Source organism: Taudactylus pleione, unplaced genomic scaffold, assembly GCF_031769625.1.
Source record: "Taudactylus pleione unplaced genomic scaffold, aTauple2 ptg000061l, whole genome shotgun sequence".
NCBI classification, from domain to species: domain Eukaryota; kingdom Metazoa; phylum Chordata; class Amphibia; order Anura; family Myobatrachidae; genus Taudactylus; species Taudactylus pleione.
Window position 1 is genome coordinate 12,058,864 of NW_028284463.1, and position 14,847 is coordinate 12,073,710.

Consider the following 14,847-nt stretch of genomic DNA (forward strand, 5'->3'; position numbering starts at 1 on the left):
GCTGTAGTAGTAGGAGCAGCAGTGTAGTGGGTGCTGTAGTAGTAGGAGCAGCAGTGTAGTGGGTGCTGTAGTAGGAGCAGCAGTAGAAGTTTTAGCTGCAGTAGTAGTAGGAGCAGCAGTGTAGTGGGTGCTATAGTAGTAGGAGCAGCAGTGTAGTGGGTGCTGTAGTAGTAGGAGCAGCAGTGTAGTGGGTGCTATAGTAATAGGAGCAACAGTGTAGTGGGTGCTGTAGTAGTAGGAGCAGCAGTGTAGTGGTTGCTGTAGTAGTAGGAGCAGCAGTGTAGTGGGTGCTATAGTAGTAGGAGCAGCAGTGTAGTGGGTGCTATAGTAGTAGGAGCAGCAGTGTAGTGGGTGCTGCATTAGTAGGAGCAGCAGTGTAGTGGGTGCTATTGTAGTAGAAGCAGCAGTGTAGTGGGTGCTGTAGTAGTAGTAGGAGCAGTAGTAGGAGCAGCAGTAGTGGGAGCAGCAGTGTAGTGGGTGCTATAGTAATAGGAGCAGCAGTGTAGTGGGTTCTGTAGTAGTAGGAGCAGCAGTGTAGTGGGTGCTGTAGTAGTAGGAGCAGCAGTGTAGTGGGTGCTGTAGTAGTAGTAGGAGCAGTAGTAGGAGCAACCGTAGTGGGAGCAGCAGTGTAGTTGGTGCTATATTAATAGGAGCAGCAGTGTAGTGGGTTCTATAGTAGTCAGAGCATCAGTGTAGTGGGTTCTATAGTAGTAGGAGCAGCAGTGTAGTGGGTGCTGTAGTAGTAGTAGGAGCAGTAGTAGGAGCAGCAGTAGTGGGAGCAGCAGTGTAGTGGGTGCTATAGTAATAGGAGCAGCAGTGTAGTGGGTTCTATAGTAGTAGGAGCAGCAGTGTAGTGGTTGCTGTATTAGTAGGAGCAGCAGTGTAGTGGGTGCTGTAGTAGTAGGAGCAGCAGTGTAGTGGGTTCTATAGTAGTAGGAGCAGCAGTGTAGTGGGTGCTGCAGTAGTAGGAGCAGTAGTGTAGTGGGTGCTATTGTAGTAGGAGCAGTAGTGTAGTGGGTGCTGCAGTAGTAGGAGCAGCAGTGTAGTGGGTGCTGTAGTAGTAGGAGTAGCAGTGTAGTGGGTGCTGTAGTAGTAGGAGCAGCAGTGTAGTGGGTGCTATAGTAATAGGAGCAGCAGTGTACTGGGTGCTATAGTAGTAGGAGCAGCAGTGTAGTGGGTTCTGTAGTAGTAGTAGGAGCAGTAGTAGGAGCAGCAGTAGTAGGAGCAGAAGTGTAGTGGGTGCTATAGTAGTAGTAGGAGCAGCAGTGTAGTGGGTGCTATAGTAGTAGGAGCAGCAGTGTAGTGGGTGCTGTAGTAGTAGTAGGAGCAGTAGTAGGAGCAGCAGTAGTGGGAGCAGCAGTGTAGTGGGTGCTGTAGTAATAGGAGCAGCAGTGTAGTGGTTGCTGTATTAGTAGGAGCAGCAGTGTAGTAGGTGCTGTAGTAGTAGGAGCAGCAGTGTAGTGGGTGCTATAGTAGTAGGAGCAGCAGTGTAGTGGGTGCTGCAGTAGTAAGAGCAGCATTGTAGTGGGTGCTATAGTAGTAGGAGCAGCAGTGTAGTGGGTGCTGTAGTAGTAGTAGGAGCAGTAGTAGGAGCAGCAGTAGTGGGAGCAGCAGTTTAGTGGGTGCTGTAGTAGTAGGAGCAGCAGTGTAGTGGGTGCTGTAGTAGTAGTAGTAGGAGCAGTGGTAGTAGGAGCAGCAGTGTAGTGGGTGCTATAGTAATAGGAGCAGCAGTGTAGTGGGTGCTGTAGTAGTAGTAGGAGTAGCAGTGTAGTGGGTGCTGTATTAGTAGTAGGAGCAGCAGTGTAGTGGGTGCTATAGTAATAGGAGCAGCAGTGTAGTGGGTGCTATAGTAGTAGGAGCAGCAGTGTAGTGGGTGCTGTAGTAGTCGTAGGAGCAGTAGTAAGAGCAGCAGTAGTAGGAGCAGCAGTGTAGTGGGTGCTGTAGTAGTAGGAGCAGCAGTATAGTGGGTGCTGTAGTAGTAGGAGCAGCAGTGTAGTGGGTGCTGTAGTAGTAGGAGCAGCAGTGTAGTGGGTGCTGTAGTAGTAGTAGTAGGAGCAGCAGTAGTAGGAGCAGTAGTGTAGTGGGTGCTATAGTAATAGGAGCAGCAGTGTAGTGGGTGCTATAGTAATAGGAGCAGCAGTGTAGTGGGTGCTGTAGTAGTAGTAGGAGCAGCAGTGTAGTGGGTGCTGTAGTAGTAGTAGGAGCAGCAGTGTAGTGGGTGCTATAGTAATAGGAGCAGCAGTGTAGTGGGTGTTATAGTAATAGGAGCAGCAGTGTAGTGGGTGCTGTAGTAGTAGGAGCAGCAGTGTAGTGGGTGCTGTAGTAGTAGTAATAGGAGCAGCAGTGTAGTCGGAGCTATAGTAATAGGAGCAGCAGTGTAGTGGGTGCTGTAGTAGTAGTAGGAGCAGTAGTAGGAGCAGTAGTAGTAGGAGCAGCAGTGTAGTGGGTGCTGTAGTAGTAGTAGGAGCAGCAGTGTAGTGGGTGCTGTAGTAGTAGTAGTAGGAGCAGCAGTGTAGTGGGTGCTATAGTAATAGGAGCAGCAGTGTAGTGGGTGCTATAGTAATAGGAGCAGCAGTGTAGTGGGTGCTGTAGTAGTAGTAGGAGCAGCAGTGTAGTGGGTGCTGTAGTAGTAGTAATAGGAGCAGCAGTGTAGTGGGTGCTATAGTAATAGGAGCAGCAGTGTAGTGGGTGCTGTAGTAGTAGTAGGAGCAGTAGTAGGAGCAGTAGTAGTAGGAGCAACAGTGTAGTGGGTGCTATAGTAATAGGAGCAGCAGTGTAGTGGGTGCTGTAGTAGTAGTAGGAGCAGTAGTAGGAGCAGTAGTAGTAGGAGCAACAGTGTAGTGGGTGCTGTAGTAGTAGTAGGAGCAGCAGTGTAGTGGGTGCTGTAGTAGTAGTAGGAGCAGCAGTGTAGTGGGTGCTATAGTAATAGGAGCAGCAGTGTAGTGGGTGCTATAGTAATAGGAGCAGCAGTGTAGTGGGTGCTGTAGTAGTAGTAGGAGCAGCAGTGTAGTGGGTGCTGAAGTAGTAGTAGGAGCAGCAGTGTAGTGGGTGCTGTAGTAGTAAGAGCAGCAGTGTAATGGGTGCTGTAGTAGTAGTAGGAGCAGTAGTAGGAGCAGTAGTAGTAGAAGCAGCAGTGTAGTGGGTGCTGTAGTAGTAGTAGGAGCAGCAGTGTAGTGGGTGCTGTAGTAGTAGTAGGAGCAGCAGTGTAGTGGGTGCTATAGTAATAGGAGCAGTAGTGTAGTGGGTGCTGTAGTAGTAGTCGGAGCAGCAGTGTAGTGGGTGCTGTAGTAGTAGTAATAGGAGCAGCAGTGTAGTGGGTGCTGTAGTAGTAGTAGGAGCAGTAGTAGGAGCAGTAGTAGTAGGAGCAGCAGTGTAGTGGGTGCTGTAGTAGTAGTAGGAGCAGCAGTGTAGTGGGTGCTGTAGTAGTAGTAGGAGCAGCAGTGTAGTGGGTGCTATAGTAATAGGAGCAGCAGTGTAGTGGGTGTTATAGTAATAGGAGCAGCAGTGTAGTGGGTGCTGTAGTAGTAGGAGCAGCAGTGTAGTGGGTGCTGTAGTAGTAGTAATAGGAGCAGCAGTGTAGTGGGAGCTATAGTAATAGGAGCAGCAGTGTAGTGGGTGCTGTAGTAGTAGTAGGAGCAGTAGTAGGAGCAGTAGTAGTAGGAGCAGCAGTGTAGTGGGTGCTGTAGTAGTAGTAGGAGCAGCAGTGTAGTGGGTGCTGTAGTAGTAGTAGGAGCAGCAGTGTAGTGGGTGCTATAGTAATAGGAGCAGCAGTGTAGTGGGTGCTGTAGTAGTAGTAGGAGCAGCAGTGTAGTGGGTGCTGTAGTAGTAGTAATAGGAGCAGCAGTGTAGTGGGTGCTATAGTAATAGGAGCAGCAGTGTAGTGGGTGCTGTAGTAGTAGTAGGAGCAGTAGTAGGAGCAGTAGTAGTAGGAGCAACAGTGTAGTGGGTGCTATAGTAATAGGAGCAGCAGTGTAGTGGGTGCTGTAGTAGTAGTAGGAGCAGTAGTAGGAGCAGTAGTAGTAGGAGCAGCAGTGTAGTGGGTGCTGTAGTAGTAGTAGGAGCAGCAGTGTAGTGGGTGCTATAGTAATAGGAGCAGCAGTGTAGTGGGTGTTATAGTAATAGGAGCAGCAGTGTAGTGGGTGCTGTAGTAGTAGGAGCAGCAGTGTAGTGGGTGCTGTAGTAGTAGTAATAGGAGCAGCAGTGTAGTGGGAGCTATAGTAATAGGAGCAGCAGTGTAGTGGGTGCTGTAGTAGTAGTAGGAGCAGTAGTAGGAGCAGTAGTAGTAGGAGCAGCAGTGTAGTGGGTGCTGTAGTAGTAGTAGGAGCAGCAGTGTAGTGGGTGCTGTAGTAGTAGTAGGAGCAGCAGTGTAGTGGGTGCTATAGTAATAGGAGCAGCAGTGTAGTGGGTGCTGTAGTAGTAGTAGGAGCAGCAGTGTAGTGGGTGCTGTAGTAGTAGTAATAGGAGCAGCAGTGTAGTGGGTGCTATAGTAATAGGAGCAGCAGTGTAGTGGGTGCTGTAGTAGTAGTAGGAGCAGTAGTAGGAGCAGTAGTAGTAGGAGCAGCAGTGTAGTGGGTGCTATAGTAATAGGAGCAGCAGTGTAGTGGGTGCTATAGTAGTAGGAACAGCAGTGTAGTGGGTGCTGTAGTAGTCGTAGGAGCAGTAGTAAGAGCAGCAGTAGTAGGAGCAGCAGTGTAGTGGGTGCTGTAGTAGTAGGAGCAGCAGTATAGTGGGTGCTGTAGTAGTAGGAGCAGCAGTGTAGTGGGTGCTGTAGTAGTAGGAGCAGCAGTGTAGTGGGTGCTGTAGTAGTAGTAGTAGGAGCAGCAGTAGTAGGAGCAGTAGTGTAGTGGGTGCTATAGTAATAGGAGCAGCAGTGTAGTGGGTGCTATAGTAATAGGAGCAGCAGTGTAGTGGGTGCTGTAGTAGTAGTAGGAGCAGCAGTGTAGTGGGTGCTGTAGTAGTAGTAGGAGCAGCAGTGTAGTGGGTGCTATAGTAATAGGAGCAGCAGTGTAGTGGGTGTTATAGTAATAGGAGCAGCAGTGTAGTGGGTGCTGTAGTAGTAGGAGCAGCAGTGTAGTGGGTGCTGTAGTAGTAGTAATAGGAGCAGCAGTGTAGTCGGAGCTATAGTAATAGGAGCAGCAGTGTAGTGGGTGCTGTAGTAGTAGTAGGAGCAGTAGTAGGAGCAGTAGTAGTAGGAGCAGCAGTGTAGTGGGTGCTGTAGTAGTAGTAGGAGCAGCAGTGTAGTGGGTGCTGTAGTAGTAGTAGTAGGAGCAGCAGTGTAGTGGGTGCTATAGTAATAGGAGCAGCAGTGTAGTGGGTGCTATAGTAATAGGAGCAGCAGTGTAGTGGGTGCTGTAGTAGTAGTAGGAGCAGCAGTGTAGTGGGTGCTGTAGTAGTAGTAATAGGAGCAGCAGTGTAGTGGGTGCTATAGTAATAGGAGCAGCAGTGTAGTGGGTGCTGTAGTAGTAGTAGGAGCAGTAGTAGGAGCAGTAGTAGTAGGAGCAACAGTGTAGTGGGTGCTATAGTAATAGGAGCAGCAGTGTAGTGGGTGCTGTAGTAGTAGTAGGAGCAGTAGTAGGAGCAGTAGTAGTAGGAGCAACAGTGTAGTGGGTGCTGTAGTAGTAGTAGGAGCAGCAGTGTAGTGGGTGCTGTAGTAGTAGTAGGAGCAGCAGTGTAGTGGGTGCTATAGTAATAGGAGCAGCAGTGTAGTGGGTGCTATAGTAATAGGAGCAGCAGTGTAGTGGGTGCTGTAGTAGTAGTAGGAGCAGCAGTGTAGTGGGTGCTGAAGTAGTAGTAGGAGCAGCAGTGTAGTGGGTGCTGTAGTAGTAAGAGCAGCAGTGTAATGGGTGCTGTAGTAGTAGTAGGAGCAGTAGTAGGAGCAGTAGTAGTAGAAGCAGCAGTGTAGTGGGTGCTGTAGTAGTAGTAGGAGCAGCAGTGTAGTGGGTGCTGTAGTAGTAGTAGGAGCAGCAGTGTAGTGGGTGCTATAGTAATAGGAGCAGTAGTGTAGTGGGTGCTGTAGTAGTAGTCGGAGCAGCAGTGTAGTGGGTGCTGTAGTAGTAGTAATAGGAGCAGCAGTGTAGTGGGTGCTGTAGTAGTAGTAGGAGCAGTAGTAGGAGCAGTAGTAGTAGGAGCAGCAGTGTAGTGGGTGCTGTAGTAGTAGTAGGAGCAGCAGTGTAGTGGGTGCTGTAGTAGTAGTAGGAGCAGCAGTGTAGTGGGTGCTATAGTAATAGGAGCAGCAGTGTAGTGGGTGTTATAGTAATAGGAGCAGCAGTGTAGTGGGTGCTGTAGTAGTAGGAGCAGCAGTGTAGTGGGTGCTGTAGTAGTAGTAATAGGAGCAGCAGTGTAGTGGGAGCTATAGTAATAGGAGCAGCAGTGTAGTGGGTGCTGTAGTAGTAGTAGGAGCAGTAGTAGGAGCAGTAGTAGTAGGAGCAGCAGTGTAGTGGGTGCTGTAGTAGTAGTAGGAGCAGCAGTGTAGTGGGTGCTGTAGTAGTAGTAGGAGCAGCAGTGTAGTGGGTGCTATAGTAATAGGAGCAGCAGTGTAGTGGGTGCTGTAGTAGTAGTAGGAGCAGCAGTGTAGTGGGTGCTGTAGTAGTAGTAATAGGAGCAGCAGTGTAGTGGGTGCTATAGTAATAGGAGCAGCAGTGTAGTGGGTGCTGTAGTAGTAGTAGGAGCAGTAGTAGGAGCAGTAGTAGTAGGAGCAACAGTGTAGTGGGTGCTATAGTAATAGGAGCAGCAGTGTAGTGGGTGCTGTAGTAGTAGTAGGAGCAGTAGTAGGAGCAGTAGTAGTAGGAGCAACAGTGTAGTGGGTGCTGTAGTAGTAGTAGGAGCAGCAGTGTAGTGGGTGCTGTAGTAGTAGTAGGAGCAGCAGTGTAGTGGGTGCTATAGTAATAGGAGCAGCAGTGTAGTGGGTGCTATAGTAATAGGAGCAGCAGTGTAGTGGGTGCTGTAGTAGTAGTAGGAGCAGCAGTGTAGTGGGTGCTGAAGTAGTAGTAGGAGCAGCAGTGTAGTGGGTGCTGTAGTAGTAAGAGCAGCAGTGTAATGGGTGCTGTAGTAGTAGTAGGAGCAGTAGTAGTAGAAGCAGCAGTGTAGTGGGTGCTGTAGTAGTAGTAGGAGCAGCAGTGTAGTGGGTGCTGTAGTAGTAGTAGGAGCAGCAGTGTAGTGGGTGCTATAGTAATAGGAGCAGCAGTGTAGTGGGTGCTATAGTAATAGGAGCAGTAGTGTAGTGGGTGCTGTAGTAGTAGTCGGAGCAGCAGTGTAGTGGGTGCTGTAGTAGTAGTAATAGGAGCAGCAGTGTAGTGGGTGCTGTAGTAGTAGTAGGAGCAGTAGTAGGAGCAGTAGTAGTAGGAGCAGCAGTGTAGTGGGTGCTGTAGTAGTAGTAGGAGCAGCAGTGTAGTGGGTGCTGTAGTAGTAGTAGGACCAGCAGTGTAGTGGGTGCTATAGTAATAGGAGCAGCAGTGTAGTGGGTGCTGTAGTAGTAGTAGTAGGAGCAGCAGTGTAGTGGGTGCTGTAGTAGTAGTAGTAGGAGCAGCAGTGTAGTGGGTGCTGAAGTAGTAGTAGGAGCAGCAGTGTAGTGGGTGCTGTAGTAGTAAGAGCAGCAGTGTAGTGGGTGCTGTAGTAGTAGTAGGAGCAGTAGTAGTCAAAGCAGCAGTGTAGTGGGTGCTGTAGTAGTAGTAGGAGCAGCAGTGTAGTGGGTGCTGTAGTAGTAGTAGGAGCAGCAGTGTAGTGGGTGCTATAGTAATAGGAGCAGCAGTGTAGTGGGTGCTGTAGTAGTAGTAGGAGCAGCAGTGTAGTGGGTGCTGAAGTAGTAGTAGGAGCAGCAGTGTAGTGGGTGCTGTAGTAGTAGGAGCAGCAGTGTAGTGGGTGCTGTAGTAGTAGGAGCAGCAGTGTAGTGGGTGCTGGAGTAGTAGGAGCAGCAGTGTAGTGGGTGCTGGAGTAGTAGGAGCAGCAGTGTAGTGGGTGTTGTAGTAGTAGGAGCAGCAGTGTAGTGGGGGCTGCGGTAGACATTGGGTGCTGCCGTAGTGATGGTAACTCCTATGGTTAAACAAATAGACATGAAACAGAACATTGTAATGACCATGATTTTTTCATATATGTGAGAACGAAGATATAAACAATATGAAATAATGATCCTCAGCAGATGGGCGCTTATCACAGATGCATGGTAGGGAGAGAAAATAAAAAACTACTGAAGATTAGATAAATCAATATACAGTATAATAATGAATCCAACATAACATATGCATCACCCTTGGGGCTCTATTTATCATCACTTATATCCCTTTTACACCACAAGTCCCGGGTCTGATCCGGGATTTAGAACACATTTCCAACCCGGATCAGACCAGGGCCAGACTCCCTTTTACTTTGGTCAGCACTGATCCCGTTCTCTGGTGCAGGTGACCAGTGCTTCCTACCCTCCTTCCCCCTCCGCGACCCCTTTACCTTACTCAGAAGCGGTCCGGAGACACGGAGGGTGGGTGGGGTGCGCTTCTCCGTTCTGGTTGGCCTGTGAGGGGAATCTTGGAGAAGATGTACTCTCCAAGCACCACTGAAGCCAGCATGCGGTGCGACCTGGATCATCGTGACCTGGGTCACACCGTTTACACTGCAGGGTGACACGTGATTGACCCATGCCCAACCCTGCAATCCAGCCGGGTCAGATCACGTTTACGTGTATCAACCCAGGATTTTTAAGTCGGTGTAAAAGGGGTATTAATTTCTACAGATGCAGGTGAAAATTAAAATTTTCACCTGCAATTGTTGAAATTAAGTTTCCGGGCCATTCATCAAAAGGGTAAAACAGGAGAATCACAGATATCCCCATACACTAGTATCACAGATACCTCCTGCTTACCGGAATGGACCCTGCCCCATACACTAGTCCTCATGGAACGGGATGCAGTTATTATGCCGTCAGACGGGTTGCCAGCAGTCGAAATTTCATCGCCGCAATCCCGCTGCGCGGGCATAATGCCGACGACGATATTCCGATGGACATCAGGATACCAGCGTCGGCATCCTGACAGCAGGAATCCCGAATGTCCTGACGGCAGGTAAGTATGAAGGTAAACCGAGGATGGGGGTGGTTAGGATTAGGCACACCTGGGGGGACTTGGAGTTAGGCACCCCCCAGGGAGTGTTAGTGTTAGCGTGCAGGGAGGGGGTGTGGTTAGGGTTTGGTACCGCAGGGTGAGGTTAGAGTTAGGCATCCCCACAGGAGACTTAAGTTTAGGTTGCCAGAAGGGGGGGTTTGGGTTAGGCACCACTGGGGGGGGACTTAGGGTTAGGCAACCACAGGGAAGGTTAGGTTTAGACACCACTGAGGGTAGGTTAGGGAGGGCAGGGTAGGGATAGATTACTTACCTAGTCACATCGGGATCTCCTGCTGTCAGGCTTCCGGAGGTGGTACTTGAACCGGCAGCTAAAGAGCCGTCAGTATTTTAATACCATTCCCATGGAACAACGTACAAAAATAGTGTCTTACCCTAAATAACACCCTCATTAGTGCAGCGCGGGTGATCACTGCCGGCCCTCACTGCGGTTTTAACTGGAGTTATATCAGTCACTATACGACATATCAGCTGTTCTATTGACTGGCTGATATATCCTGTGCACATAGACCAGTGTGTACAGATTATATGTCTGTGAACGATGTCATTCACAGACATATTGTGTTGGCTGTTGTAGAACAGGCGATGGCAGATATAATCTGCTCATCGTGCTGTGTGTACGGGTGGTCAGCCGACCCCCAGCCAGCGGGACCACAGCGATGGTTCTTCCCTGTGTATGACCAACCATCATCTGCAGACCAGTCGATCTGCAGATACAGTATATCTTTCTGGTGTGTACCCACACATACCTACATCAAGATGCCTGCAGGACGTAAACTTCAGAAAAATACAAAGTATATCAAAAGAGGCACATAAACACTTATAGCAAAATATACAGAGTACATAACTAAAGTAGCATCTACAGTGGCAAAAAAAATCGAAGAAAGATATCGCAAAAAGGTACTGAGGGCCTGATTCAGAGCCGCTCGTAAGCGGCCGCTCGTTCGCTCCGAGCGATGTTCGCACAACTGCGCATGCGTATGGGTCGTAATGCGCATGCGCCAACCAGCCAGTGCGGTCGGAAATCGAGCGCTCGCAAAATAGCGAGTGCCTGCTAATTTGAGTGACAGGATGAGGCGTTTGTGGGTGGTAACAGGGGAAGGTGCTTGAAACCGGGGAGTGGAGATCCGAATGCAGGCGTGCCAAACGGTCAAAACGGGCGTTTTAAGGGTGTGCATAATTAACAAAGCAGGCCCTGAATGCATAATGACCTACTTTTTGTTCTTCCTCTCCGGGAGAAGCTCGGGGAGAAGTAGGTGGATGAGGATGGGGGACGGACTTGTTGTGTCATTATGCCCCGCCCCCTCACTGAAAATTATCATAAATACTGCATATTTATATGGGGGTGGGGCCAAATGACATGATTCTCCGCCCCCTACTTGCGGATCACCGATCTCCAGGAAAATTCTTCCTATTCTGCCCACTTCACTAGGAAGTGGGCAGGATGAGGGAGTAGTGCCTACTCTTCCGAGGGTGCGGGATGGGTTACCTGAAAATTCAGGAGTCTCCCGCAGGTTCCAGGAGAGTAGGGAATGTAAGCAGAGTATTCCGGCCCCGGGCTTTAACAGTGTCTACAATACAGATACATTCAGCTTCCAGTTGTAACAGGCTCCTATTGCAATCACTATTAGTAAAGTAATGGTGGGTACACACTACACGATATGCTCCCTGAGCGATATCGTGTAGTGTGTCCCCGGCAGGCTGTGCTCAGTGTCGTTCATGACATTGAGCACAGCCGCTGAACGATATCATTAACGATATCGTTCAGCGCCGGGCTCTCTCACCCATTCCCTGACATGCAGCAACCTGACGAGATCGTCAGGTTGGCCTGCATGTCAGCCCGATGAATGATGATGACGAACGACCCGCGGGAACGAGCGTCGTCGTTACCGTTCATCGTTTTGGGGTTAAAAATGGACGATAAAGTGGATGACTGAACGATAACGATATCGTTATCGTTCAGTCGTCCACTTTATCGCCCAGTGTGTACGCACCTTATAACTACTCACAGATAGAAGTGCAGATTTAGGGAACTGGAGGGCACAGGATCGCAATCAGTTGGCACAAGCAGATGCAGGAACTTGCTCAGTGGGGGCGGGCTGACAGCATGCTCACAGAGTCAGAGGCGGACAGCAGACAGGTGTCAGGCAGGTCCATGCACAAGTCAGAGATAGGCAGCAACTGGGAGCCAAGCAGGTAACAATAGCAGGAGAAAGGAGCAGATCCTCTATGTGGCACTGATAGCTGGGAGAAGCAGGGGTATGAAGTAAAGCACAGGTGCACTCGTAATTGGGTAGATGATGAGGTTATACAACAGCAGCAGCACCTCTGGTGAGAGTGAGGTACTGCACCAATTAGCTCAAAAGTCACAGGAGCCTGGCACACTGTTTGGCTGTTCTTCTCCATGTCCTTTAGCACTTTCTCCTCTTTAGTTTGCCTGCCACTTGCACACTTTTATGGTCTGTTACTGTACCCAGGCATGGCCACTTGTTAGCTAGTGATTGCGATGTTATTCTTGCAGCTTCCCTTATATCTGAGTCACATGAGGCCATTGCCCTTTGTAGATGGTTCCATATGTCACTGAAGCCAGTTGGAGTGAGCTCATCCTCATATATGAAGTCTCTTAGCGCTGTAATATGCCTCACAACGGCCGCAATATCCACAGCCATGAGCAGATCTTCTACTGCTTTGGGGAGCATTGACTTTAATAGGTGTTTTTCAGCCAGGGCCAAATAAATGTCATTTGTGTATCTAGTGTGCCAATCACTGCCCTCTTCCAGGACGATGGTCTTGCAGCCCAGGTGAGGAAAGCACTGGATGAGGCAGACCATTGCAGCTGATGCAATGTCCAGGTAAAGAGCTCTGCAGCTTGACCATTACAGAGCTGCAATGTTCTTTAGCTAGTCTGGTGATTGGACTAAAGGGATACACTCTACTTCGCTGAACTAGCTCCCCAAACAGTCTAATTGCATGAAGTTGGATGCCCTGGTGTTCATTAGACAGATATCCAGTGATGTGGCTGAGGATTTCTGCATATTTGCGGAATGGGTATGGGATTCCCGTCAGCGGCAGGCCGACATCAGCAGAGTTCCGAGCAGCTGAAGCCCGACAGCGCTGGAAATCCCGATCGTGGATAGGTGAGTATCTACTAACCTAACCCCCCTAACCCTAACCCTCCTTAGGGGTGCCTAACCCTAACTTCCCCCCCAAGTGCCTAACCCTAATCCCCCCTCTAAGTGCCTAACCCTAACCACCCCCTTCCCCGCTGCCTATATCTAAGTCCCCCGGGGGAGTGCCTAACCCTAAGTCCCCCCCGGGAGCCCTAAACCTAACCCTCCCCCCCCCGTGGCTGTCAGCTCGCGGTGCCCGGCATCACTACGATCGGGATGCCGGGCGCCGGTCTCCCGGCATCGGGGAATGCGGGCATCTACATCTAGACGCCCGCCATTTCACCCTTGCCGGGATATGACAGTCGGGAAGCCGGCTGCCGGTATTTAGGTAGTCGGCTTCCCGATTGCTTCCCATATTTGCACCCAGTCTTCTTTTTACGCAATTGAACAACAGTCGCTAAAGTTTTCAGGATCTTGGGAACCATTGTCTGATCTTTCTCCTTTAGCTCTGGCAGAAGTGTCTGTATAAAGGCATCCCTGAACTTCTTAGCCTCTTTTGGAAAAGCCCAAGTGAAGTTTTCAATGCACTGTAAGGGGTCAATTTACTAAGGTGAGAATTTTTAGAAGTGAGTTTTAAAAGTGATGTTGCCCATACCAACCAATCAGATTCTAGCTATTATCTTCTAGAAGGTCATGCTTCGTTTTATTAAAACTTGCAACAAGTATAATAATAAATACATAAAATGTAATTAAATAATTACATAAAATCAAAAACTTAATAAAAAAGGCAAAAAAAATACATAATATTACTTCATATTATACTTTTCCTAACCTAATACAAACACTTATCTACCCTACTACCTATATACAATCCACCACCTGCAAGGGAAAACTAAGCAAGGATTTAGAAACCACCTCAAGTAAAAGGAAACTATCTAAATCATACATCAAACCCTAAACTATATTACCCATCACCAACACCTACAGGCAGATGTATGCAAACCTTTCCATAAATAAAACAAAATACTTCAAAAAACCATCTATAAGGGAGTGAAAAAAGAGAAAAGAAAAGGGGATTTCAACTGGCCCCACCGACGAGACCAGCCGACAGCATCCAACCCCTCCCTATCCAGATCCATCATCCTTCTCACCTCTTGAAGAATCAAACCCACCACAGGGGAGGACCTTTTTCCTTATGGACACCTGACACCGTGCGCTCCACGTGTGAAATCTAACTGCTAAACTAACTAAATAAATCGTGACTAAATTAAATCCACCGTATCGTCTGACTACCCCATAAACCCACTCAGGGTAACTAAGCCCCGAAAGGCACGGAATACCAATGGCTTTTGACACCTCCTCATAAACCTTTACATTAAAGGGACACTCAAGCAGAAAGTGGTCCATCGTCTCCACCACCCCTGGACACTCCTCCCGTGGGCAACCACGATCATTGACACTCTTCCACCTGAGATTCTCCCCAACATAAAGTCTTCCGTGAAAAGAAAAATGTCTCTAAACTTCTGCGGTATCCTCTGTGAATTTAACAGAGCTAACCCGGCCGAAGCGACATCACTCGGACAGTCCCTCAGGGACAGCTGGTCATGGAAGTGAGTCTGCAAAATTCTTCTCTCCAACTCCCTTATCTTCTAGAAGGTGCTAGTTAAATGGTAAGTAAAATCTGATTGGTTGCTATGGGCAACATCACTTTTCAAACTCACTTCTAAAAACTCTCAATTTAGTAAATTTACCCCTAAGACTTCCAGGCAAGTGTTGTTATCAAGGCCAGACATCATGTGTAACACGTCAGTAAGGACTACATTATGTAGGTCTCCATGTACACATTCAACATATGTCATAAGAGCTGCAAAAACTGTGGCACATGTTTGTTTGCTGTGTAAATTATGAGAGTCACACAGTGGCCTAAGAAGACTCACAATTTATCTCCAGGCCCCCGGTCTGGACAATACGTCCGACAAAGCTGTCAGCACTTTCATATTTGTTATACACACTGTCAGTTAGATCTTCCCCATATATTGTTCCATCTCCAAAAGTAACTGTTGTTACCTGGGGTTCCTGCAGGTGGCCAGCCAGTAAGGACGTCACTTGGCCTATGGTGGCTGTGATTATTTCTGCCACCTCAGCACAGCCCCGGTTTTGTATTTGCACTTGGTGAGCATAGCGCAGGCCTTTGTAAACAATAGTTTGATATTAGGCTCCTGCATAGCATTACTCCCAAAGGCCACAGCAGCATTATTAACGAACATAGAGCCTGATTCAGACCCACTCGCGAGCGGCTGTCTGCTCGCAAGTGGGTCGATGTTGTGCACTGCGCATGCGCACGACGGCGAGAGCTCCGTCGTGCGCATGCGCCAGACGCGACGAGCGAAGGACTTTCCTTCGCTCGTTGTGTCTGATCAAAGGGGGCGTGCTGTCGATGTTGATTGACAGCACGCCTCCTTTGGTGGGCATGCCGGGGGCGTGCCTCCCTGCCGGGGGCGTTCCCAAGGGAACGCCTACCGTCAGAAGCTGGCCCACTGACATCACTAGTGATGTCAGTGGGAGTGATTTTGGCTCTGATAGAGCCAAAATCACTCCGGGCCTTGCGGTTGAAAACCTCAACCGCAGGC

At 49.0% G+C, this 14,847-nt stretch overlaps 1 protein-coding gene across 1 annotated transcript in view; it reads right to left on the minus strand.

Annotated features, from left to right (window-relative positions):
* Positions 1–14,847, minus strand: part of LOC148535048 (uncharacterized) — a 121,733-nt gene that overhangs the window by 64,995 nt on the left and 41,891 nt on the right. The window contains exon 4 of the mRNA XM_088464496.1: positions 12,657–12,804. Within this exon, the coding sequence (XP_088320622.1) occupies positions 12,657–12,804 (148 nt within the window). The remainder of the gene's footprint in view (positions 1–12,656; positions 12,805–14,847) is intronic.